This window comes from Geotrypetes seraphini, chromosome 9, assembly GCF_902459505.1.
Source record: "Geotrypetes seraphini chromosome 9, aGeoSer1.1, whole genome shotgun sequence".
NCBI lineage: Eukaryota > Metazoa > Chordata > Amphibia > Gymnophiona > Dermophiidae > Geotrypetes > Geotrypetes seraphini.
In genome coordinates this window covers 170,328,722-170,349,933 of record NC_047092.1, presented here as the reverse complement: position 1 = coordinate 170,349,933, position 21,212 = coordinate 170,328,722, and the positions used below count along the sequence as shown (strand labels likewise).

Sequence of the window (21,212 nt, the reverse complement as noted above, 5' to 3'; positions counted from 1 at the left end):
CTCTTCTACCCACTCATTCAGCATTTTCCCTCTCTCCCTTCTGCTGTTGCCTCTGCCTCCTACTGTCATGCCTCCAAGCCAGTCAGCTCGCTACAGCAAGCAAAACAGCAATATGTGCAGGAGATCCTTCTAGCTCATGTGATTCAGCTTGCAAAGGCCCTGCTGGTCCTGCCTCTCTGATGCATACTTCCCCATTATCAAGGGGTAGGACCAGTAGGGTTTTCATAAGTTGTAAACACCTGGGCTGGAAGGTTCTACTGCCCATATTGGTATTTTGATTGCTGCTACAATCCAGCACCAGCAGGCCTGGAGTGGAGGTAAGGCAGTGGCATCTCTAGACAGAAATATTTGGGGTGGCAACACTTTTTACACATCATCCCAACCCACCCTCACTTGTAAATTAGAAATATAAGATGCTTATAACTGCTATGAATAAAGAAACCATCCCTTCCAGCTAGTTTGAGGTATTGGGTATAAATGCTGTCATAATTTCTCTCACAGATTTTGGAGTCGGATGACAACAGCGACCTCGGGGGACCCTTGATACAGCAATGTATGCGAAACATGTCGGGTCAGACTCCTAGGTTTTGGCTGTGATATAAGCTAAGTACAAATGCACTATTTAAGCACTTTATATTTATATATATTTATTAGAGGAAATGCTATTATGCAACAAAAACATTTTTAGATAATTTCACCACATAAAAAGCAGAACAAAGAAAAGTTTACTATCAAGAAGGTGACAGCCAATGATGAGGCTACCCGCAATTTGAAAAGCGGCTTTGCGGTGGAGTGGTGGGACTGAGGCTTCCCTTTGAGATTTATTACTGATGTTAACAATATAGAGTCCAGATGATAAACGCCTATATGAGATAGTACTGGACTTTAAGGAACATTCTAACTTATGCCACAATTTATTTGGTCATAATTGATAGCATCATTCAACAAATTCTTATGCGAGAGTGAAGCAAGGATTTTCCTTAGGATGAGACAAAATCTCAGTATAAACCCTGCACCTCCAGTCCTATACCACAGACTTCATACACCCCTAACAAGGGAGCTACCCCCCTTACATACAAAAATATTCAAATCATTCAAACCAGGAACAGCACACTCTCCTTCCTCTGCCAAACGCTTTTGTGTGTCGACTCTACTTTCAAACAGGGCCACACACTCGCAAAATAACACAAAATCCAGCAAAAAGACACTCAAACCTATATAGGAAATGTACCAAACCATAACAGTCCTAAACTACCTACAAAAAGACAGTGCTATAAATATTATACTGGATCCTAAAGCACCAATATACCTACTACTGAGAAACCTGAACAATTGTACTGTTACATAGACACTATCTGGTGAATTCTATAAATGGCACCTACATTAGGTGCTCGAATTGCAGCTGCCTAGCAACACCTAAGTTCAGGATCTGCGCCCAATCTATGTGATCTTCATAGTCATATTGCTCAGTCGCAAATATGCCGTGTTTCCCTGAAAATAAGACAGTGTCTTATATTCATTTGGGGCCCAAAAAAGGCACTAGATCTTATTTTTGGAGTATGCACATGATCATCAATAACGCAACAGAGTGAAATCCCCGACGGACAAGGCCAAGCAGCTTGTTTTGCTGCCGGCCGATGCTGCTTCAGTTAAAGGTAGGGCTCGCTCTTGGTCGGTGAGGAGGGAAGGATGGATGGTCAGCAGGGGTTCGGCTGCGTGGTGGGAGGGGGGGGTTGAAGAGTCGCCAACGAATCCCGGGGGCAGGGCTTATATTAAGACTTACCCCGAAAATGATGCTAGGGCATATTTTCAGGGAAACACAGTACTCTTGCCTCCTCTACCCGTTTACCTTACTGTTAGTCTTGTTATCAAGTTTATCACTTCTAATAAACTATACCTTGCATGTTCTTCCGGAAGTTTTCTCTGTCGCTGCATATGAAACATTAAGTCTCCTCCATTTACATATTCAATGACAAAAAATAATCTGGAAACAAAAAGAGAAACCATAAACGTGTGCTAAAGATGGGGGAGTATAAATCAAATATGTGGGAATGAATGCATACTTCTGTCAATTAAGAAACATACTATTGTCATTCAAACAAACATAACTGAGATTTGTATAAATAATAATAAAGTGGAGAAAAACAGATCTCAATACATTAGTTCATAACACAACAAGGCATTGTCACCAGGGCAGTGGAGTCAGTAAATATGTACCGACTCTGGCTTCAAACAGGAATAGATGTTCATTTGATTACTCATAATTGGAAAAACTTTGATAGGATTAATTTTACTTTTTGGTGGGTAACTGTGCATACTACGTATAAATATGAAAGGATGATGGCGGAATATTGGGAGACTAATAAGTCCTTTAATGATATATGGAGTCCATTGACTAATTTTATTGCATTATCATTAAGGTTCTGTTTCTTTCTTTCTTTTTCCATTAGAGTCCTTGCACATCCGGGGAGGGGAAACGTATTTTGAGGAATTAAATTATTTCATTATATTATTGAAATCATATCATATGTATTATTGTTTTAATAATTAAGATAAGGGGAGAAAATGATTATTTAATGTAATAATTGTATAGTTAATAGTGTGTTTTCATGCAGTTTGTATCATGCAGTTTGTATCATTTGTATTGCACTATCAAAGTTTAAAAATCAATAAAGATTTACAAAAAAAAAAAAAAACACTTACCAAAACAAGAATCAAAAAATTAACAACCAAAGGTTACAAAAATCAAAACAAAATCACTATAGTTTAAATTATGTGGTATGATAGTAGGGGTCAGAGTGTTATGCTGAGCGAATGAGTGTATTGTGTTGATTGTATTTTCTGGATTACTATTTTTTTAGATACTTTATGGTTTCTCTTATTCTCTGAGGAAGATATTGTGAAACGAGCTCGTCAGAATCAGAATGAGTCTAAAACAAGTTGTCTGACATTTATCAAGATAAGTGGGTTTTACACTTTTGATATTATTTATATATTATCAATGCAAGTTTGCACAGCATGATTTTTGCACATTAATTAAGGGTGATGGAGGATGGCCAGTGATTGAAATTGTTGTCCACATTCCTTTGGTCTCATGAGACTACAACAGGAACTCCCTGTTGTAGTCTCGTGAGACCACAGGACCTCACAGCACGGCTCTGCACGAGGCAGGAGTGTAGGAAGATCGCTCATGCCCTGCGTCACTGCTAGACCACCAGGTCTGCTCATGCCCTGCGTCACTGCTAGACCACCAGCTGCTCGCCTCCTCTGCCTCTGATGGCCACCCTCTGCCTCCCTCCTTGCCCCGATCCAAGACCCAGGGCTGGTCTTTTTTTAATGCAGGCTGCTAACGAGCGTCTCTCCGGGGGAGGGGGGGGAAGTGTACTACCTGCAAGTCCCCAAACTATTGAAGAACTGTACACAGTCAATGAAAAATGAAGTCACTCCGTTTTATGAAAAAATTCCCAAGAACCCCAGGAAAAGAGCCAACACGAAAGAAAAAAAAATAACCTTTTGCAATGTAAATAGATACAACTCCAACAAAAGGTGACTAGGTTATGGAATTCTGTCCTGCTGTCCACAAAGAACACTCACTACAGGTATGTAATTTGTTCCCTCCAGTCCTGAACCTCCCCCCATCTTCAAAAAGATGATTTTTTTTTTACCTGCTTTCTGTCTGGAAACAAGAATGCAGACCGACAAGAAAAGGGTGATTCGAGGCCTGTTCAAACACATGTTTTTCTGTTTGTACCCAGTCGATATCCTATTGAAGAAGAAGAAAAAAAAAAAAGACCAACTCTAGATAAAAGTGGGATAACAGAGAGTTCAGAAATAAGAGAACTGTGTCAACAACCTTGGTGAACATTTATATCCGGCTTTATGTTTGGTTTTAGATGAAACTGAAGAACTTAATTCAATAGTGTAAACACATTTACAGTTCTCAAGTGTACAGTAATAAAATATATACTAGAAAGAATAGTAGCATAGTTATTTCTCAGACAAGCATGACAGCAGAGAATTCTTCGGCCTCCTCCTACCTGACCATACCATGGCAAATTTGATTTCCTAAACTGTGAAAATGAGAGATTCACTACATTTGGTAGACTGATGGGGCAAACATACTGGTAAAAAAAAAAAAAAAAAACCACAAACAAAAAAAAAAACCCAACACGTGAACACATGCGACTTTTGTACACACATTTCGTCTTTTAAAATGAATTTTTTGTTTTGCTTAGCAGTTCCGTAAAAGGTCCCAACATTTCTGTATCACAGTGCCTTCTTTCAAGATATACCAAAGCCTTTATTTTTGATAAAGATAGCAGCCATTGCTATGCAAACTTTTTTTTTTTTTTTTCATTTTGGTCACAGGATTTCAGCAAGTGTCAGGAGTAGCTATGGCACAACAAGAAAGAGTAGTGATTAACTTGTCAGATTATGAACCATCTACCACTGAACAACAAGAATTTGCGGGAGCCATTCAGAAAGCCACTTAGTGCAGAACAGCAGCGCCAAAGCACGCTCCTACTCTGTACTGCTCAGCGGCTGAAGCCGAAACTCACGGCAGTGACCGACTGGGTTAGCAGTGGGACAGGAGCGCAGAAAGCTCGCTCCTGCCCGCTACACCTCTGGACCACCAGGGATTCCAGCAGCAGAGGAGGTACAATGGACAGGGCAGGGAGGGGCGAGCCTGGGAGGGAGGGAAGGGGGCTGTGTGCAGTGCCTAGCAGGGAGGGGGCTGGGTGCAGAGCCTGACAGAAGGGGGAGGGAAGGGGGCTGGGTGCAGATCCTGGCAGGGCACTTGAATATTAAGCTGCTCGACTTATGTTCGAGTCAAGCATTTTTCCTCTTTTCTGGGGGGGAATACAGGTCTTGATTTATATTTGGATTGGCTTATATTCGAGTATATTCTGTAAATTGGCTTCCTTAGTGTCCAGATCATCCCAGAACTTTTTGGGTTATGTCCATTGACTAGTGGATAGAGATGACAAAGCAAAGTAGTTCTGTGCTGTTTGCCCCTTAAGAGCATCATGCAATCTTAGAGTGCTTGGTATTTCTTGCTCTCCAGTGGATGGTTGATAGGTTAAATGCGCAGCTCCTGAGCCAGTTGGAGAACTGAATTTCAGTTGAGTTGGAAGTATCACTTTAAGCTCCTCTTAGAAAAGTGAACTGGAGCTTGGTTATAGCTCAGGATTTTGAGAGTTTTTACCGCTTTCTCCCCCCACACACACTTTCTGGACCATATGGCTTATTTCTTTGCTCCACTAAAACTATGTCCTAAGAATGCCGTCATGTAGCTCACATAAAAGTAGATGAAGATTTTTCACGCATGAATACAGCCATGCAATTTCATAAAAGGCCTTTTCCACATATAAATCAGGCTTTACAAGTGCAAGTAGCCTTAAAAAAATTACCTCCTTAAAAAGGCTATTCAGGGGGGCAATTACCATTTCTAAAGCTCACTCGCTGTCCACTTGCTGTCCAACAAGTTACGGGAGGTGTTATGACCAGGTTCTCAACATATTCTTACCACTTAAATGCTTATTTGGAACTTGTTTAGAAAATCTATTAGTCCAGGACTAAAAAATCATGTAATGAATAGAAGTTAGTTTTGCTTTCTGGTATTGACTTTAAGGATTTGCCCTTATAGCCAAGCCAGGCATCATGTAGTAGAGATTAAGGTCCTAATGTTTGAGAAAATTACAAACATATTTTCACCAAAGTTAACAAAGAGCATAGAAACAGGATCCTCAGTGTCATTCTATGTCATCCTCAGTGTCAATTCTTGTACTATCTATTTCTGATCCATAGATTACCTATATCCTAATACATATTGCTTACCTCATCATCATTAACCAATTCCTTTTTCACAACTTTCATTGCGTAAATGCGATCCGTTTTCTTTAATCGCACCAGAAGCACTTTAGCATAACTGCCTCTCCCAATAACTCGAAGCAAATCAAAATCCTGCAGACCCAGACAAGAGGGAGCTTTTCCACTTTCCCGAATACTCAATTCCTATTAAGAGAGTTCATAATCCTCGTGAAACGCTACTTGACAAGTTATCTATTCATGCTTTGCCTCTGGTTATGGCATTCAAGGAACTTGAAGCAAAAGATACTTGGGACAATTTGATGTCATCTTCATTTCAGTTTAGTGCATCACTGTAATTTTTACTAACGCATGAAACTGTATTGCCATGTAAGAAAGATACAGCAGCATTGGGAAATCTTTATACACCATTTAGTGTTGAAAGAGGGGAAGGGTTTATGATCTTATAATGAATAATGTGATTAGAAGGAGGGTGGGGGGAGGGTTGCATTTATATTTATAAGATATAATGATAAGATGTTCAAGTGGTCTAATTAATAGTGTTTATTATGAATTCTGTACACTTGATGAAAGTTTAAAAATGAATAAAGAATTAAAAAAAAGAAAGATACAGCAATGAAACATACTTTCAACCAGTTCTGGAAAGCTTTCCTAGATTTAAAAAAGATGAATTGGGTTTTAAAATGAAACCAATCTAATACTGGATATAACTAGAAATATCCATGCAATTGTTTTCAGTGAATTTGATAGAACCACTTTCACTTTCAAACAATTGATAAAAGTAAAGGTTTCACATATCTACAAGTCAAGATTATTTTACAGCGTACAAGTAAAACCTTGGATTGCAAATAACTTGGTATGCAAGTGTTTTGCAAGACAAGCAAAACATTTTATTAAATTTAACCTTGATAAACAAGCAAGATCTTGCAATATGAGTACATACAGTATACACGCGTTACATCATATCACAACTGAGCCAATGGTTCTTCTCTCTCTGACGCTGCGGGAATGTAGGGACTGTTCTAAATGAGTGAGGTCTTGCAATACAAGTACATACAGTATTTTGTATTAAAGATTTGGGGTTGTGGAATGAATCATCTGAGTTTCCATGATTTCTTATGGGGAAATTTGCTTTGATATACGAGCGTTTTGAATTACAAGCATGTTTTCAGAACAAATTATGCTCGCAAACCAAGGTTTCACTGTATTCATTTCTGTATCTGGGCACAATGAGATAACTGAAGATTTTTGATGATAGTCAGAACTGTGGCAGAACCATGGTCACTATATTTATTAGCAGAACAGGCAGTTAGTTGCCCTCTAGTTGGGGGTCAGTGGCTGAATTCTCTGCATTACAACACTTGAATCTGAGTGAACAGCTAGCCCTGCTGCAATGTTCCCTGTAGGCTTACTGTAAACCACTATACAACATCTACTATATTACTATGTTATGTTGCATCACCTTAGTGACAAATATAGCTGAAGCATCCTCCACACTGTGGGTAGGAGGGGGCAATCTCCCATCTCCCTGCTGTGATCAGCTGAGCAGCCATGACAGAGAACCCCCCCCCCCGCTGCGAAGTTGGGTGACAGGAGGGAAGCCCACTCCCTCCTGCCACCAACCCTGATCCCCCTCGAAGTTTACGATTGGCCAGGATACCTAAGGCCCCTCCCATGGCCAATTAGAGTTTTAAGCCACTCCTAGTGTATCCCAGAATGCACTGAGAAGGCCTAAGACTCCAGCTGGCCCAGGTGCATCCCAGGATGCACCAGGAAGGGGAAGGCCCACCAGTGTGAAGAGGTGGACCTGCTGGCTGGAGGAAGTAGGCATCTCTCCGGCCAGCCTTACTACAATAAGGTACGGGTAGGGGGCATCCCTCCTGCCTATCATGGTTTCTGGGGTTCCAGCAGGAGGGAGTGGACTTAGCCAGCAGCTGAGACCAGAATCCAATACAGAATCTGCCTCATAGTGTACTTTGCTCTAATAGTGTTAACACAAAGTCTCCCATCTCCTCCAATTACCCCCCTGGAAACAGCAGCAGGAGAAGATCCTAAGTGCACAATTTCCTGCTGCCACAAGGCCAAATATTGAGATACCTCAATATGGCAACTGAGGTGGCAGCACAACACTGCTTTCTGTCAGCCTCTACATAAGCTATATGTATGACATGGGGTAGGGTGAGGGGTGTGTGTGAAAGAGGCAAAGAGAAAGAGGATGGGTTCCCCGGAACAGTAGAGGAGACCCCTGCTAATATGAATTTACGCCACTGGTCACCCCAAGTTTGGTTTACAAACAATGGTTATGAAATAAAGTGCTTGGACACTACAAATGTTTTAAATAGATTAAAGAGCAAATTTTTTAAAAATGCATTGCAGAATTCAGCCACTACTATCACGTAAGATACAAATACATTGCTATTCAGTTCTCTTCTAAGGCCTTTAAAAGGGATGTGTTAATTTACTCTTTCAGACACTGGGGCATAGCATTGTCTCAATATATCTCTATAGTTTTACCTCCTTTTCTTCATCAATATGGTCCAAGTTTTCTTGGCTTAAAGATTTGTATGGAATTACTAAAGTAAAAAAACAATGGCATAGATAAAAATATACATTACGGAGTCAAATTCAAGCATTCATAAAGAAAGTAAAGCAGAAACAACATTTTTCTACCATTAAAGCAGGAAGGCACAGTTAAGACTCTGGCTGGTAAAGCCAAGAGACAGTCAACACAGCATGTCAACCCTGTAAGAAGACACCTGCAAATGTACAGCCCAGTCGGAGCACAAGCAGGGCAGCTACACACACCAAGGAATCAAACTCCTTTACTGCATATTGGTACCTGGTGCACCTTAACACTTTTTTCAACATATAAATGAGGGCTGGGCAAGCTCTGAATATTATGTTTAGTTTTCTATCTTGCTGAATCCTCACAAATCAGAGTTCTAGATGGGTTACAAGTGACATAACTCTACAGAGAGTACTGTGTAGAGAATGACATGGTGGCAGTTACCCGCAGCTAGCTGCGGGTAACCCGCAAAAACGGTGGGGAGGAAAAAGTGCTCACTGCGGGCACGGGGACAAGGCCATCCACTGCCCCGTGGAGCGGCGAATGGCCTTGTCCCCGCAGTTAAGGGAGGGAAGGCGCGTGGTCACCGATCACACGCAGCCCCCTCCCTCCCTACCTACCTACGGCCAAATTTATCTCCCTCCCTTCCCCTTACCTTCGCGGCGCTTTAGTAAAGAAACTTACTGAAGCCGGCGAAGCCTGCCTGCAGTTGCATTTGTGTGGGCGGAAGCTTCTCCTCCGACGCAGCTTCCGGTTGTGTCAGAGGAGAAGCTTCCACCCACACACACGCGACTGCAAGCAGACAGGCTTTGCCAGCTTCAGTAAGTTTCTTTACTAAAGCGCTGCAAAGGTAAGGAGGAGGGAGGGAGATTCTCGGGCCGCTGAAGGGCGGTGAGGTGGCGAGAGGGAAGGGTGGATACTGTGGGGACGGGGCGGCGAAGGGGGCAGCGGGGACAGGGCAGTGAAAGGGATGGTGGCCCGGGGACGGGGCAGTGATGGGGACAGATTTTTTCCCCATGTCATTCTCTAGTACTATGTGGGGTAAAACATGTTACACAGAGTTAAACATATTACATACAATTATCAACATGTACACACAGTATAGGATAATACATCAGAACAGCAGCTGGTTCTTAACATTGTCTTTATTCCTGTTAACTGGTATTAGTCTGTGTTTCTTTGAGCCCCTGGCAGGGATTTCTTTTTTTTAAAAAACATATTTTAGGTTTTTGTGAAACAGTTTATCTATGGTGGTTGTGCAAAATTTCAATGAGAAGCAAGTTCCATACTTTTGCTATTTGGTAATTGAATTATTTCCTGTGGTATGTCTTGTATTTTATATCTTTCAGAGTTGGGAATGATAGGATTAAGTTGTTAGAGTTCCGTATTAATGGTTTATAATTTGACGTGTAGTGTACATGTACCTTGAAATACAAATGTTTCTAGGTTTGTCGTGTGTTGTTGATTCTTTGACACCTTGATAAAGTGCTAGCAATTGCGAGATGCTGCCAGGGCCTTCAGCTTTTTTTGTTTTATTATACCACCCTACAAATAACCTTCTATATGAAGCAGAAATCCCAACTGACTACTCTACTCTAGTCTCCACTTATTAGAATAATTTAAAGCTTCCTGATCTTACCTGGCTCCAAACCCTCTGGATGCATGGATGGTTGATCCATAGGCATTACTGGCTCCTAGAAACAATAGTAATACAGCATTTTAAATTCATTATAAAATAGATGAGCTGAAGGCTGGCACTGCTAAGAATGTTTATCTTTGTAACAGGCTTGTCCCATGTTTAGAACATAAAAACATAAAGAGCTGCCTTACTGGGAAAGACCAAAATGGCCATCAAGCCCAGTATCCTGTTACCAACAGTAGCTAATCCAGATCACAAGTACTTGGCAAGATCCCAAAAAGGACAAGCAGTATAAAATCCGATTTACTCTTTTGGGATCTTGCCAGGTACTTGGCCACTGTTCATCTTCATCTCCATGGGATGTTGTTCCACAAATCCACCACTGTCCCTTAGATTACTCTCAAATCTAATCATCTTTCACCTTTGTCCTATGCCTCCTCTTTCCAGAGCATTCTTTAAATTGAAAGAGGATGGTTTTCTCTGCATTAATGCTATGGAGATATTAAAATGTTTATCATCTCCCCTCTTCCAAAGTATTACATTACATTAGAGATTTCTATTCCGCCATTGTCTTGCGGTTCAAGACGGATTACAAAAGAATTACAAAAACGTATTACAAGAAGATGATATCTGGTAATTTCTAGAGGAGATAAAGAGTGGATGAGGTTGCTTTGGGGAATCGGGAAGGTATTGGGAAGTGGGAAGAAGCTAGCAGTATTAAGTCGTTTGCAGGAATTTCTTGAAAAATGGGGTATACATATTGAGACCTTTAAGTTTATCCCCCAATGCTTTATGTCAGAGACCATTTTAGTCACAAGCATCTGGATCAATTCCATCCTGTTTATATACCTTTTTGAAGAACTGTACATACTACTCTAAATGAGGTTTCAACAGACACACAGTTACCTCCTTTTTCCTACTGACCAAAGGATCCTTCATGCCTTTTCCATCACTTTTTCTACCCGTTTAACCATTCTTCTTTTGTGCATAAGAGTACTTTGGCTCCCATATTGTATTGCTCCATTGGGTTTCTACATAACCCTTAATTTTTACCATTAAAATCATAGCTGCCAAATTATAGACCATTCTTCAAGCTTTCTTAGGTCCCTCATGTTATCTACTTCCAGTCCCATATTTAGACATAAGCAGATAGAGCCAAAATTTTGAAGGTACAAAATACTTCACTAACAGGACAAAAGCTGTGACCTGAACATCAGCCTTGGTGACACAATGTTTCCCAGCCATACTATGGTTGCAGAAGTACCATATACTGCAGGGGTGCCCAATACGTCGATCGCGATCAACAGGTCGCTCGCTCAAGCGACCCCCAGTCGATCGCAGAGCGGGTTCCCTTCTTCCCTTCTCTTTTTTCCCCTCCTGACTGGCCTGCTCCTGAATTCTGTTGCTGCCTCTGCTGCTCAACATTAAAAAAAAAAAAAAACCGGCTTGGAGAATTTATGCTCCGGGGGCTAACGTGTGCTTGTACCGGCTTCCCTTCTCTTTCCTCTGAAACCGGAAGTTATGTCCGGGGGGGGGGGGGGGGAGAGAAGGGAAGCCGGCAGGCACATGTTAGAGCCCCATTTGCGGGCTAAAGCGAGAGACAGGTCAGTGAAGCTTGCGATTTGCTCTTCTTGCTGCCAGGTCCTGCCTACTTTCTGTTTCCTCAAAGGCAGGACCCGGCAGCATTTCTCCCAATAGGTCGATCTTGGGCCGATCAGCCTTCCTCTCCCCGACGTCAATTCTGCCATCGGAGAGGAAGTTCTGGCCAGCGGAACTTCCTCTCCGACGGCAAAATTGACGTCGGGGAGAGGAATGCTGATGGGCCTGAAGCAAGGAGAGCTTGGCCGGCAGCGGGCGGCTTTGGGGGCCTGTTATCCGATGGCAGCGGCAGTGGCTTGGGGGAGGGCAGGGAGGGAGAAAGAGGGCAGGCAGGGAGACAGAAGGAAAGAAGAGAAACAGAAAAAAAGAAAGGGGACATGAAGAGAGAAAGAAAGAGAGGGCAGGGAGAGAAGAAGAAAACGTTTGGGGGGGAATGAGGTCAGGAGGAGAGGAAGCATACAGGCTAAAAGAAGGGAAGAAAGATTGAATGCACAGTCAGAAGAAGAAAGTGCAACCAGAGACTAATGAAATCACCAGACAAGGTAGGAAAAATTATTTTATTTTAAATTTAGTGATCAAAATGTGTCTGAATTTATATCTGCTCTCTATATTTTACAATATGGTCCCCTTTTACTAAACCGCAATAGAGGTTTTTAGCGCAGGGAGCCTATGAGCGTCGAGAGCAGCGCTGGGCATTCAGCGCAGCTCCCTGCGCTAAAAACTGCTATCGTGGTTTAGTAAAAAGGGAGGGGGTGGGTATTTGTCTATTTTTGTATGGTTGTTACTGAGGTGACAGTGCATAGAGTCATCTGCTTTGACCTCTTTGAAAAAACCCCGGAATAGGAATGATAATTAACAATTCTATGCGTACAGTGTGCGTTGTGTTTTTTTTTTTATTTTATTGTTGGTAGATCATTTTGACTTGGTCATTTTAAAAGTAGCTCGCAAGCCCAAAAAGTGTGGGCACCCCTGATATACTGTATACACGAATATAAACCGATCCAAGTATAAACCGAGGTGACATCCCCCATAAAAGAAGGAACAAGGTTGACTCAAATATAAACCGAGATTAGAAATTTGGGTGATCCTGGTGAGGAAGTCTACAAAGACAAGACATTCCTGCCATACGTTTTAACACAATTTTTAAACTTTAAATACAAGTAGTTTTATTAGTGGAAAATCACAAAACATTTACAACAGCAGCAGTTTAAACAATATCTAATTTAAAAAACAATCCCTCCCATCATAATCCCCCAAAAGAGTGATTGATGCATGAAACAGCCTCACAGCGGAGGTGGTAGAGATGAGCCAGGACCACACTGTATCTGAATAAACTGGCTCAAGCCATGAGAAAAGTAGGAAGAGAGAATATTCAATACATCATTTAATTAAGAGACGTCTACTTCACACACAAATCAAAATACTTATTTTATATGGATTGGAAAAGAAAGTTATCGGACTTATAGCTTCTCTTACTGGTAACATGTGGCGTCCACATTCTATGCTGACAAGTTTGTGACATTTCTTGTGAACGAGTAGCTTGCAGTTGATGCACTTATATCCTTGACGTCCCAGACCCCATATTCTGTCTGTGCAGATAGCACAATGTGCCCGCTAAAGAAAAAAAAAAAGTGGATGAGATCAGCCCAATCATTTTATAAATATGCATATCCTAGGTTTGCATGCCTAATTTACTTTAAAAACCAGCAATATCTGGCTAGCGAGTTTCAGCTGGGGCTGCCTAGATATTTGAACAATTTGGCTAGATTTTCATTATTTAAAAAAAAATAAAATAGCAAATGTATTTACAGAAATGTTCTTAATTTCCACAGAACAATAAAAAAAAAAAAAACACAACACATCAAAATATGACACAAAGAATTTGATCCCAAACACAGTATTTATTTTTCAGATATGCGATTCATACTTCCAAGCATTCAAGGCAAGGTACAAAGAACAATCAGTGCACAAGTAAATTTTAACAGTACGTAATAATAATCCAAAACAACTAATAAATGTTTAAAAATCTTTTTTATTGGCATAAGTTGGGTTCTATTTGCCAGATCTCAGAGATATCTCTATGGAAACTGCCCTGGGCTCTATTGGGGGATGAAGAAATTAGGTTCTTACATGCTAATTTTCTTTCTTTTAGTCCCTCCAGACCAGCACAGAATGGATGGTTTATGCTCCTCTGCCAGCAGGTGGAGACCGATAACACATTGACTTTTGGCAGTAGTACAAGTGGGTTGTGCAGTCCCATCTACAATCAGTCTGACGAATAACTAAGTAGGAACTAACTAAGAACTAAAGAACCATGAACTATAAACACACCAACTCCACTTTCATATGGAGAGGACAAAGTAGCAGTCCCGGTCAAGGACACACTCAGACCACTGAAAACAAGTCCAGGCCTCCAGATTGCCGCAAATCACTGCCTGGACAGCCAAGACAGCCACGCTGAAACTCCTCTTAAGGAGACTCTCCATCTTACGGTTCTGGGGGCCTCAAAACCAAACCTCCTTCAACCAGCACAGTATGCCTGTGAGCAATGGCCAAGATCACAGCATCAACCACAGGAGACTTAAAGGTATCCCTATTCCCATCAGGAATAGGATAGAGTCAGGCCATGGACCATGCCAAGCAATAAGGCTCATCCGGAGTCTTCCACTGTGTGTGTACCATATCACGAATATCCTAATGCATAGGAAAAGAGCGGGCGGCCAACCGGATCCCCCGAAGCAGAGAGTCCACAACATGAGGGGGGGTCCTTAACTTCTTCCTCAAAACAGGAGACACCTAAGAATAAACTCTTGCAGTTCTTCCCGGTGAAAAATGCGCATGACCGAAGCATCCTTGCCAACCAGTGTCTCCGAAACCCAGCCATCCACATCATCCATCCCCTCCAAGAAGATCTTGGGAGTCTACCAAAAAATCCAAGTCCTCATCCGGCAAAACCGGATCAGCCAGGAAAAAAATCCTCATCCCAAGAAACCCGCAGCCACTTGGATGAAAGTGGGAGAGACTGGACAGAAGCAGACACCAAAGGCAAAGACCCCCCAGAAGAACTGGAGACCCACAGGGAAGAAGCTGGACCCCCAGCCACCTGCAAGTAAGCCTTGTACATTGCTAAACAAAATCGGGGCAAAAAACCCCGGCGGCAAAAAAAAAAAAATTACTCACTGGAGAAGAAGCAGCATCGAAGACCTGTTCCTGTCTTTCTAAAATGAGAGGGAGGTCACCTGTGACCAAAGGCAATTCTGACGTCGGAGAGGAAGTTCTGGGCCAGCCAAAACCAAAGAAAAGCCCACTGAAAAAATCTCCCCCCCAAGGCCTGTAGCGGCAAAAAGGCCTAATGGACCCAGCTGCTAAAACAGAACTGAAGGCAACAGCAGCTATAGTGGTAAGGGAAATCTTATTTCCCCGACTGTTGGCGGCTGGGGAAATCGTTGTGTGGGCGGTAGGGGAAGCCCGGGCTTCCCCACTGCCTACAGTCAATGAGCACTGCACGCGCGAAGAGAACATCTGCTCACCGGCACCTGAAGCCAACAAGGATTCCCCCTCCCAGCGACAAGAGCACTTCGTGCACATACCGGCCACATCCACCGCTCGTCAGGAACACAACAAGCACATTTTTAGTCTCTAAAGTGCTCATTGTAAACTGCTAGGAAGGAAAAAATAAGTGCCAGTTAGCAATAAAAACCAATTAAGCTCAATTAAATGCTTCCTCTCAGACAGGCACTGCCTCAGGATTTTTTTTTTTTGGTAAGTAAAAACTTTAACGAAGGAGCAGATGGGACTGCACAGCCCACTTGTACTGCCAAAAGTCAATGTGTTCTCAGTCTCCACCTGCTGGCAGAGGAGTGTAAACCATTCGCTCTGTGCCAGTCTGGAGGGACGATAAAGAATTTAACATCTGTGGGGGAATAACTTTCAGCCAAGATTCTGCTGCCCACAGTGAGCACCCTAACCTACTGAATTTAATTTCAGCCCTAATGTATGAGCTAGATCATATGCTGGATCTAATCTTTTATTAATGTTTTTATTCAGCTGATAATGAATTTGTTTTTTCCAAAAAGCTTTGCAAACTAAAATGCAATTCCTTTTTTCCACCTGTGGTTTAAAATATCTTAAACAAGGCTTTGTTTCCAATTTGTGTTGCTTTAACCAACCAATGTACCATCAACATACAAAAACTCTAGTCCACTAAATTCTTAAACAATACCTTAAAAAAATGAATCATGACAAAAATACTTCCCTTTAAAGGCTGAAGGTCAATGTGCGACTCTGATGCTGTCAACAGCTATTACATTCTATCACACTGCTAGGTACTGTTGTGTATTTATTTTTGTCAACAAGACATTGCCTCCTTTGTATCATTGATCAAAGAATTTAAGCCATTACCATCAAGAGTGCTGGACAGCAACTTACTAAAGTACATAAAAAGAATTATTGAGGGCTCTGGAGGATCTTCCCTGAAGCTGTCTACTTAGCTCTTCTCTTCACCGTTCCACTCCAAATTATTATACCATTGAAACCTGTAGAATGGTAATAGAGAATGACACGGTGACAAAATTCATCACCGTTCCCGTGGATAACTGCAGGAAACTATCTTCATGTCATTCTTTAAGGAGAGAGGGAAGAATCAGAGTATAATTGGGCACAACCACTGACCCGCAAGCTTTGCTTTGAAGAATGCTGGTGTAGAAGGACTGAGGTTGAGAATGGCAGTCTCTGGTATCTAGAGCAGATATTGTGATGTCATAATGCCTCATTCCACCAGTGCCTAAGAACCAATCACATCAGTGATATCACAATGGCATTATCCTTGGCTCACATAAGAATCAGAGTATGAATGGCCACAACCACTGACCCGCAAGCCTTGCTTTGAAGAATGCTGGTATAGAAAGACCGAGGTTGAAATAGACACTAAAAAATGACATGGGATTATTTCCCGCGGTTATCCGCAGGGACGGGAACGGTGATGAATTTTGTCACCATGTCATTCTCTAAATGGTAACTCTTTGTTTTCCTGTATAAAGTTTCAAGTTTTATTAAAAATTCCACTTACCGGATTTCTAAGCGGATTGTATATTTAAAAAGTAAAATCAGGGGACAAATACAATATGACAAACTGACATACTGGTACACTAGGGGAGAAGAGTAGAACTACATTGCAAATAGGATAAAGGAACAAACAAGTGATATCATGAAAGCTTATGTTTGCTTATTTATGGACTAATTTAATGAGTAGAATTCAGTAAGCACGTCAAAAGCAGCACTTTCACGATTCACATGATACATGACAAAATCTTGCTAGAAAAGCCCTAATGCTAGCAAAGAAAGGATATGTTGCAAGTTTATTGCATTTGAAATACCGCCTAAAGTCTATGCGGTTTACATAAAAGAAAAAAAAAACTTTTGTACAAAAGTTTAAGCAAATCAAAACAGCAAAGGGGAGATGAACATAATCTAAAACTACAACGGATGTCACAACAAACAAAAAGGAAAAATGGGAAAAGGACACATCATGTAAAATAAAAGGATGGAGGAGAGGGAAGGAGAGTAGGTAGAACATGAGGAAGAGCACCAAGGAGGAGAGAGATTCTAAGGCATGGGTGCCCAAGTGGTCGATCATGAATGACCAGTAGATCGCAAAGGCAACACGAGTCAATCGCGTTGCCTTTGCGATCATTTTCTCCCAGGCCTGACGCGTACAAGCGCCGGACTCACAAAACTTCACCTCCAACGTCAATTCTGACGTCGGAGAGGAAGTTCTGGGCCAGCTAATCGCTACCTGGCTGGCCTGCAACTTCCTCCCCGACGTTAGAATTGATGCCGGAGGTGAAGTTTTGTGAGTCCAGCGCTTGTACGCGCCAAGTCTGGCTCTAGGAAGCAGCAGGGAGAAATTGCTTTGGTGGCTTGGGGGTGGGGGTAGGGAAATAATCGGGAAGTGGAGAAATTGGCACAATGGCTTGGGGGGCAGGGGGAGAGAGAAAGAAAGGTAGAAATAAAGAGGGGGGGCCAGGAGGAGAAGGAAAGAAAGAGGGGGGCAGGAGGAGAGAGAAAGAAAAGGCAGAAAGAAAGAAATATTGGCTTTACAGAAGAAGGAAGTGCAACCAGAGACTCATGAAAACACCAGACAAAAAGGTAGGGAAAATGATTTTATTTTCAATTTAGTGATTAAAATATGTCCATTTTGAGAATTTATATCTGCTGTCTATATTTTGCACTATGGTCCCCCTTTTACTAAACTACAATAGCGTTTTTTAGCGCAGGAAGCCTATGAGCATTGAGAGCAGCGCAGGGCATTCAGCGCAGCTTCCTGTGCTAAAAACCGCTATCGCAGTTTAGTAAAAGCGGAGGGGGTATATTTCTCTATTTTTGTATAGTTGTTACTGAGGTGACATTGCATATTTTAATGTCATCTGCCTTGACCTCTGATAAAACCCCCGAAAACAAATGATAATTAACATTTTCTCTGCGTACAGTGTGCTTTGTGTTTTTTTAAATTTTATTGTTGGTAGATCATTTTGACTTGGTCATTTTAAAAGTAGCTCGCAAGCCCAAAAAGTGTGGGCACCCCTGTTCTAAGGGATAAAGCGCTCTCTCTCAGAATAGCCATATAGCAGTGACCAGCCATCAGAACTGCCCCATTAAAGATGCAGAAGGTGGTCAAGAGATCTCTCAGCGGAGCTCGACTCGGTTTAGAAGTAATTAAAGACCAGCAAAAAAAAAAAAAAAAAGCAAACAAGAGCAGAAGAAAAAATAAGTGTTGTAGAGCAATCAACTTGTTGAATCTTTAGGTAAACTGTTCAAATATTGTGTAAATAATAAAGTTTTTAGGACTTTATGAAATTGTTGTGCTCTAATATCACCAGCACATGAATCCTTGTGCCTTTTAGGGGAGAAGTCTTATGAAGCACTTCTGTTCGTGAGCTGTTATTTATGAAGATGCCACCAGAACAGAGGAACCATCCCTAGCCACTTGTTTACTTTATTTAGTGAGTAATCTGGGTCTGATTGGAAGTGGGAGAGGCTTCTGAGTTAAACAAAGGAAATCACTGACCTTAGAGAGCAGGACTAAATGGCTGTGAAAATGAACTGGTTTCAAGCCAAATACCACTCAGTCTACGTAGTAGCAAAGTTATGAAATGCATATATCTCTGGCAGGGAACGTTCACAGCCCTTTAGTGATACCGATGAAGGTGTTGTTGGGCCAGAGGGTTCAAGAATTCTTCATCAGAAGAAACATGAGATTTCAGGGGCAAGGCTGAATCAATTCAGACCCCTAGGATTACTCCTATGAGAATTCTGCATAATTACACACCACTAAATTTGGGCAGAATTCCCCACCTGCTGTAATCAAAAAGACCAGGAAATGAGGCGACTGCAAAGACATGCAGGCAAAAAGCATGGCAATGGCAGTGGTTATTTTAACAGCTGCAAGAGATGCTGAGTTGTTTCCCCTCACAGGCCATGACAGTGCCGAGGGGTCCAGAATGGACATATATTTAAAGCAGTTGAACTCTGGCTTCTTTTCCAGTTTTCTGAACATGAGCCTAAGCCAAATTGGTGCTCATCACACTCTGTATCGGGTAAAAAAGCAAGTGGCAAAAGGCCATCCACAAGAGAGACAGGAAGCAGATCAGGTTGAGAAGGTTATTTCACCAACATCAAAACAAGACAAGGCCAAGCTAGAAAATAACTTCTTGATTTCTTAAAACAATGCATGATAATTGCTCATACTAATCTTTGCATATCACATCATATCATATACCACTGTAAATAGAAAACCCGTATACAATAAATCTCACCCTGTTAAATCTCTTTGCTTGGAATGTATGGCCATTTGCACAATATAGCTTTCTCCAACGGCGTGCACCCCGTCGATAGATGGACTCTTAAAGCAAATAAATAAATAAAATCACAGAGATTATCTACAACAGACACTTATTACAAGTTTCACCTTTTAAAACCATGTTTTTATTTTTCACTTATGCATTATTTCCAGTTGAAATAACTTAATGCAGAAGTCAAAAATAGTCACTTCTACTATTACTCCTAGCAGAATTCCCTTTTCCAATGCAGAATCTCTACCGTTCACCATCTTTGAGGCGCGGTATGAGCAGCAATTCCCACACACTGCCTGCCGCTAACCCGGAAGCCTCTCAGCGGCAGAGGGTAGATTTCTGGGTTAGCGGCAGACAGCATGTGAAAGTTGCTATCAATACCGCGATCTGAAGAAGCAAAAATTAGAGTACAGGGGGGAGAGGAAGGAAAGATACTGGTGCAGGGGGCGGGGAGGGGCGAGAAGTAGGAAAGTTGGTGGCACAGGGGGCAGGAAGGGGCAAGAAGAAGAAAAGTTGGTGGCACAGGGGGCGGGAAGGGGCGAGAAGAAGAAAAGTTGGTGGCACAGGGGGCGGGAAGGGGCGAGAAGAAGGAAAGTTGCTGGCACAGAGGGAGGGAAGGGGCGAGAAGAAGGAAAGTTGGTGGCACAGGGGGAGGGGAGGGGCGAGAAGAAGGAAAGTTGGTGGCACAGGGGGGAGGGAAGGGGCGAGAAGAAGGAAAGTTGGTGGCACAGGGGGAGGGGAGGAGCGAGAGGAAAGAAAGATGGGAGAGGGAGACATGCATGGCAAGGGAAGAGGATGAAATTGCACATAATGGAGGGGAGGAAGCACACTTCTTTGAAGCTGTTTTCAATTCTTAACTCCCACTCACTGTCGGATACCTATAGCCATTGTATCATTCCTTCTGCAAGAAACCCCCTAACCCTGAGAAGCCCTGTCTGTCCAAATTAGATTGCAAGCTCTTCTGAGCAGGGACAATCTATTGAATATTAAATGTACAGTGTTGCGTATGCCTTTCAACACTATAGAAATGCTACTTAGTAGTAGTAGTAGTAGTAGTAGAAGATGATGCATGGAGGGGGGTTAGAGATATTTGACACAGAGTACAAGGAAGCGAGAGAGAGAGAGGTGTTGCACATGGAGGCAGAAGAGAGGGAGGGAGAAATACACAGGAGGTGGAGGAGAAGAAGGAGGAAGATGTTGGATCCAGGAGCAGAATAGTGTGATGGAGAGATGCCTGAAAATAGGAGTGAGGGAAGAGAATGGGAGAAATGCTGGACCATGGGGGAGAGTCCAGAAAGGAAGAGATAGGGAGATGTCAGGCTATGAGGGTGGGAAGCAGATGCTGGGAATGGTAGGAGGAGAGGGTGGCAAAGAAACAGATGAGAGGATAGATATATGGTAATGGAGGTACATTGAAGATGAAAGAAAATGGAGGACTGAGAAAGAAATGAGATGGGGAATGGGAGAGAAGAAGGATATTTGATAGGCAGCTAAAAAGTGAAAATGAGGAGAAGGGTAAGAGAGGCAGAAGAGAGCTAAAAAGGAATGATTAATATGTCTGAGGCAGGTGTAGTGAGGGAATAGACAAGAGAGAGTAGAAAAGACAAATGGATAGCAGCCACTTGAAGGAGAATTAGCAAACGACAGGAAAGCAGAAAAGAGAAATTGGAACCAACATGACAGAAAAATAAAACATCCAGACAACAAAGGTAGAAGGAAAACAATTTTA

At 42.1% G+C, this 21,212-nt stretch overlaps 1 protein-coding gene across 1 annotated transcript in view; it reads right to left on the bottom strand.

Moving 5' to 3' along the window:
* The window catches only part of PRKCI (protein kinase C iota), a 73,038-nt gene that overhangs the window by 33,252 nt on the left and 18,574 nt on the right, over positions 1–21,212 (bottom strand). The window contains exons 5-11 of the mRNA XM_033958480.1: positions 19,448–19,533; positions 13,110–13,247; positions 10,035–10,089; positions 8,344–8,402; positions 5,839–6,015; positions 3,666–3,763; positions 1,898–1,984 (exon numbers count right to left, since the gene is read on the bottom strand). Coding sequence (XP_033814371.1) covers positions 1,898–1,984; positions 3,666–3,763; positions 5,839–6,015; positions 8,344–8,402; positions 10,035–10,089; positions 13,110–13,247; positions 19,448–19,533 — 700 coding nt within the window. The remainder of the gene's footprint in view (positions 1–1,897; positions 1,985–3,665; positions 3,764–5,838; positions 6,016–8,343; positions 8,403–10,034; positions 10,090–13,109; positions 13,248–19,447; positions 19,534–21,212) is intronic.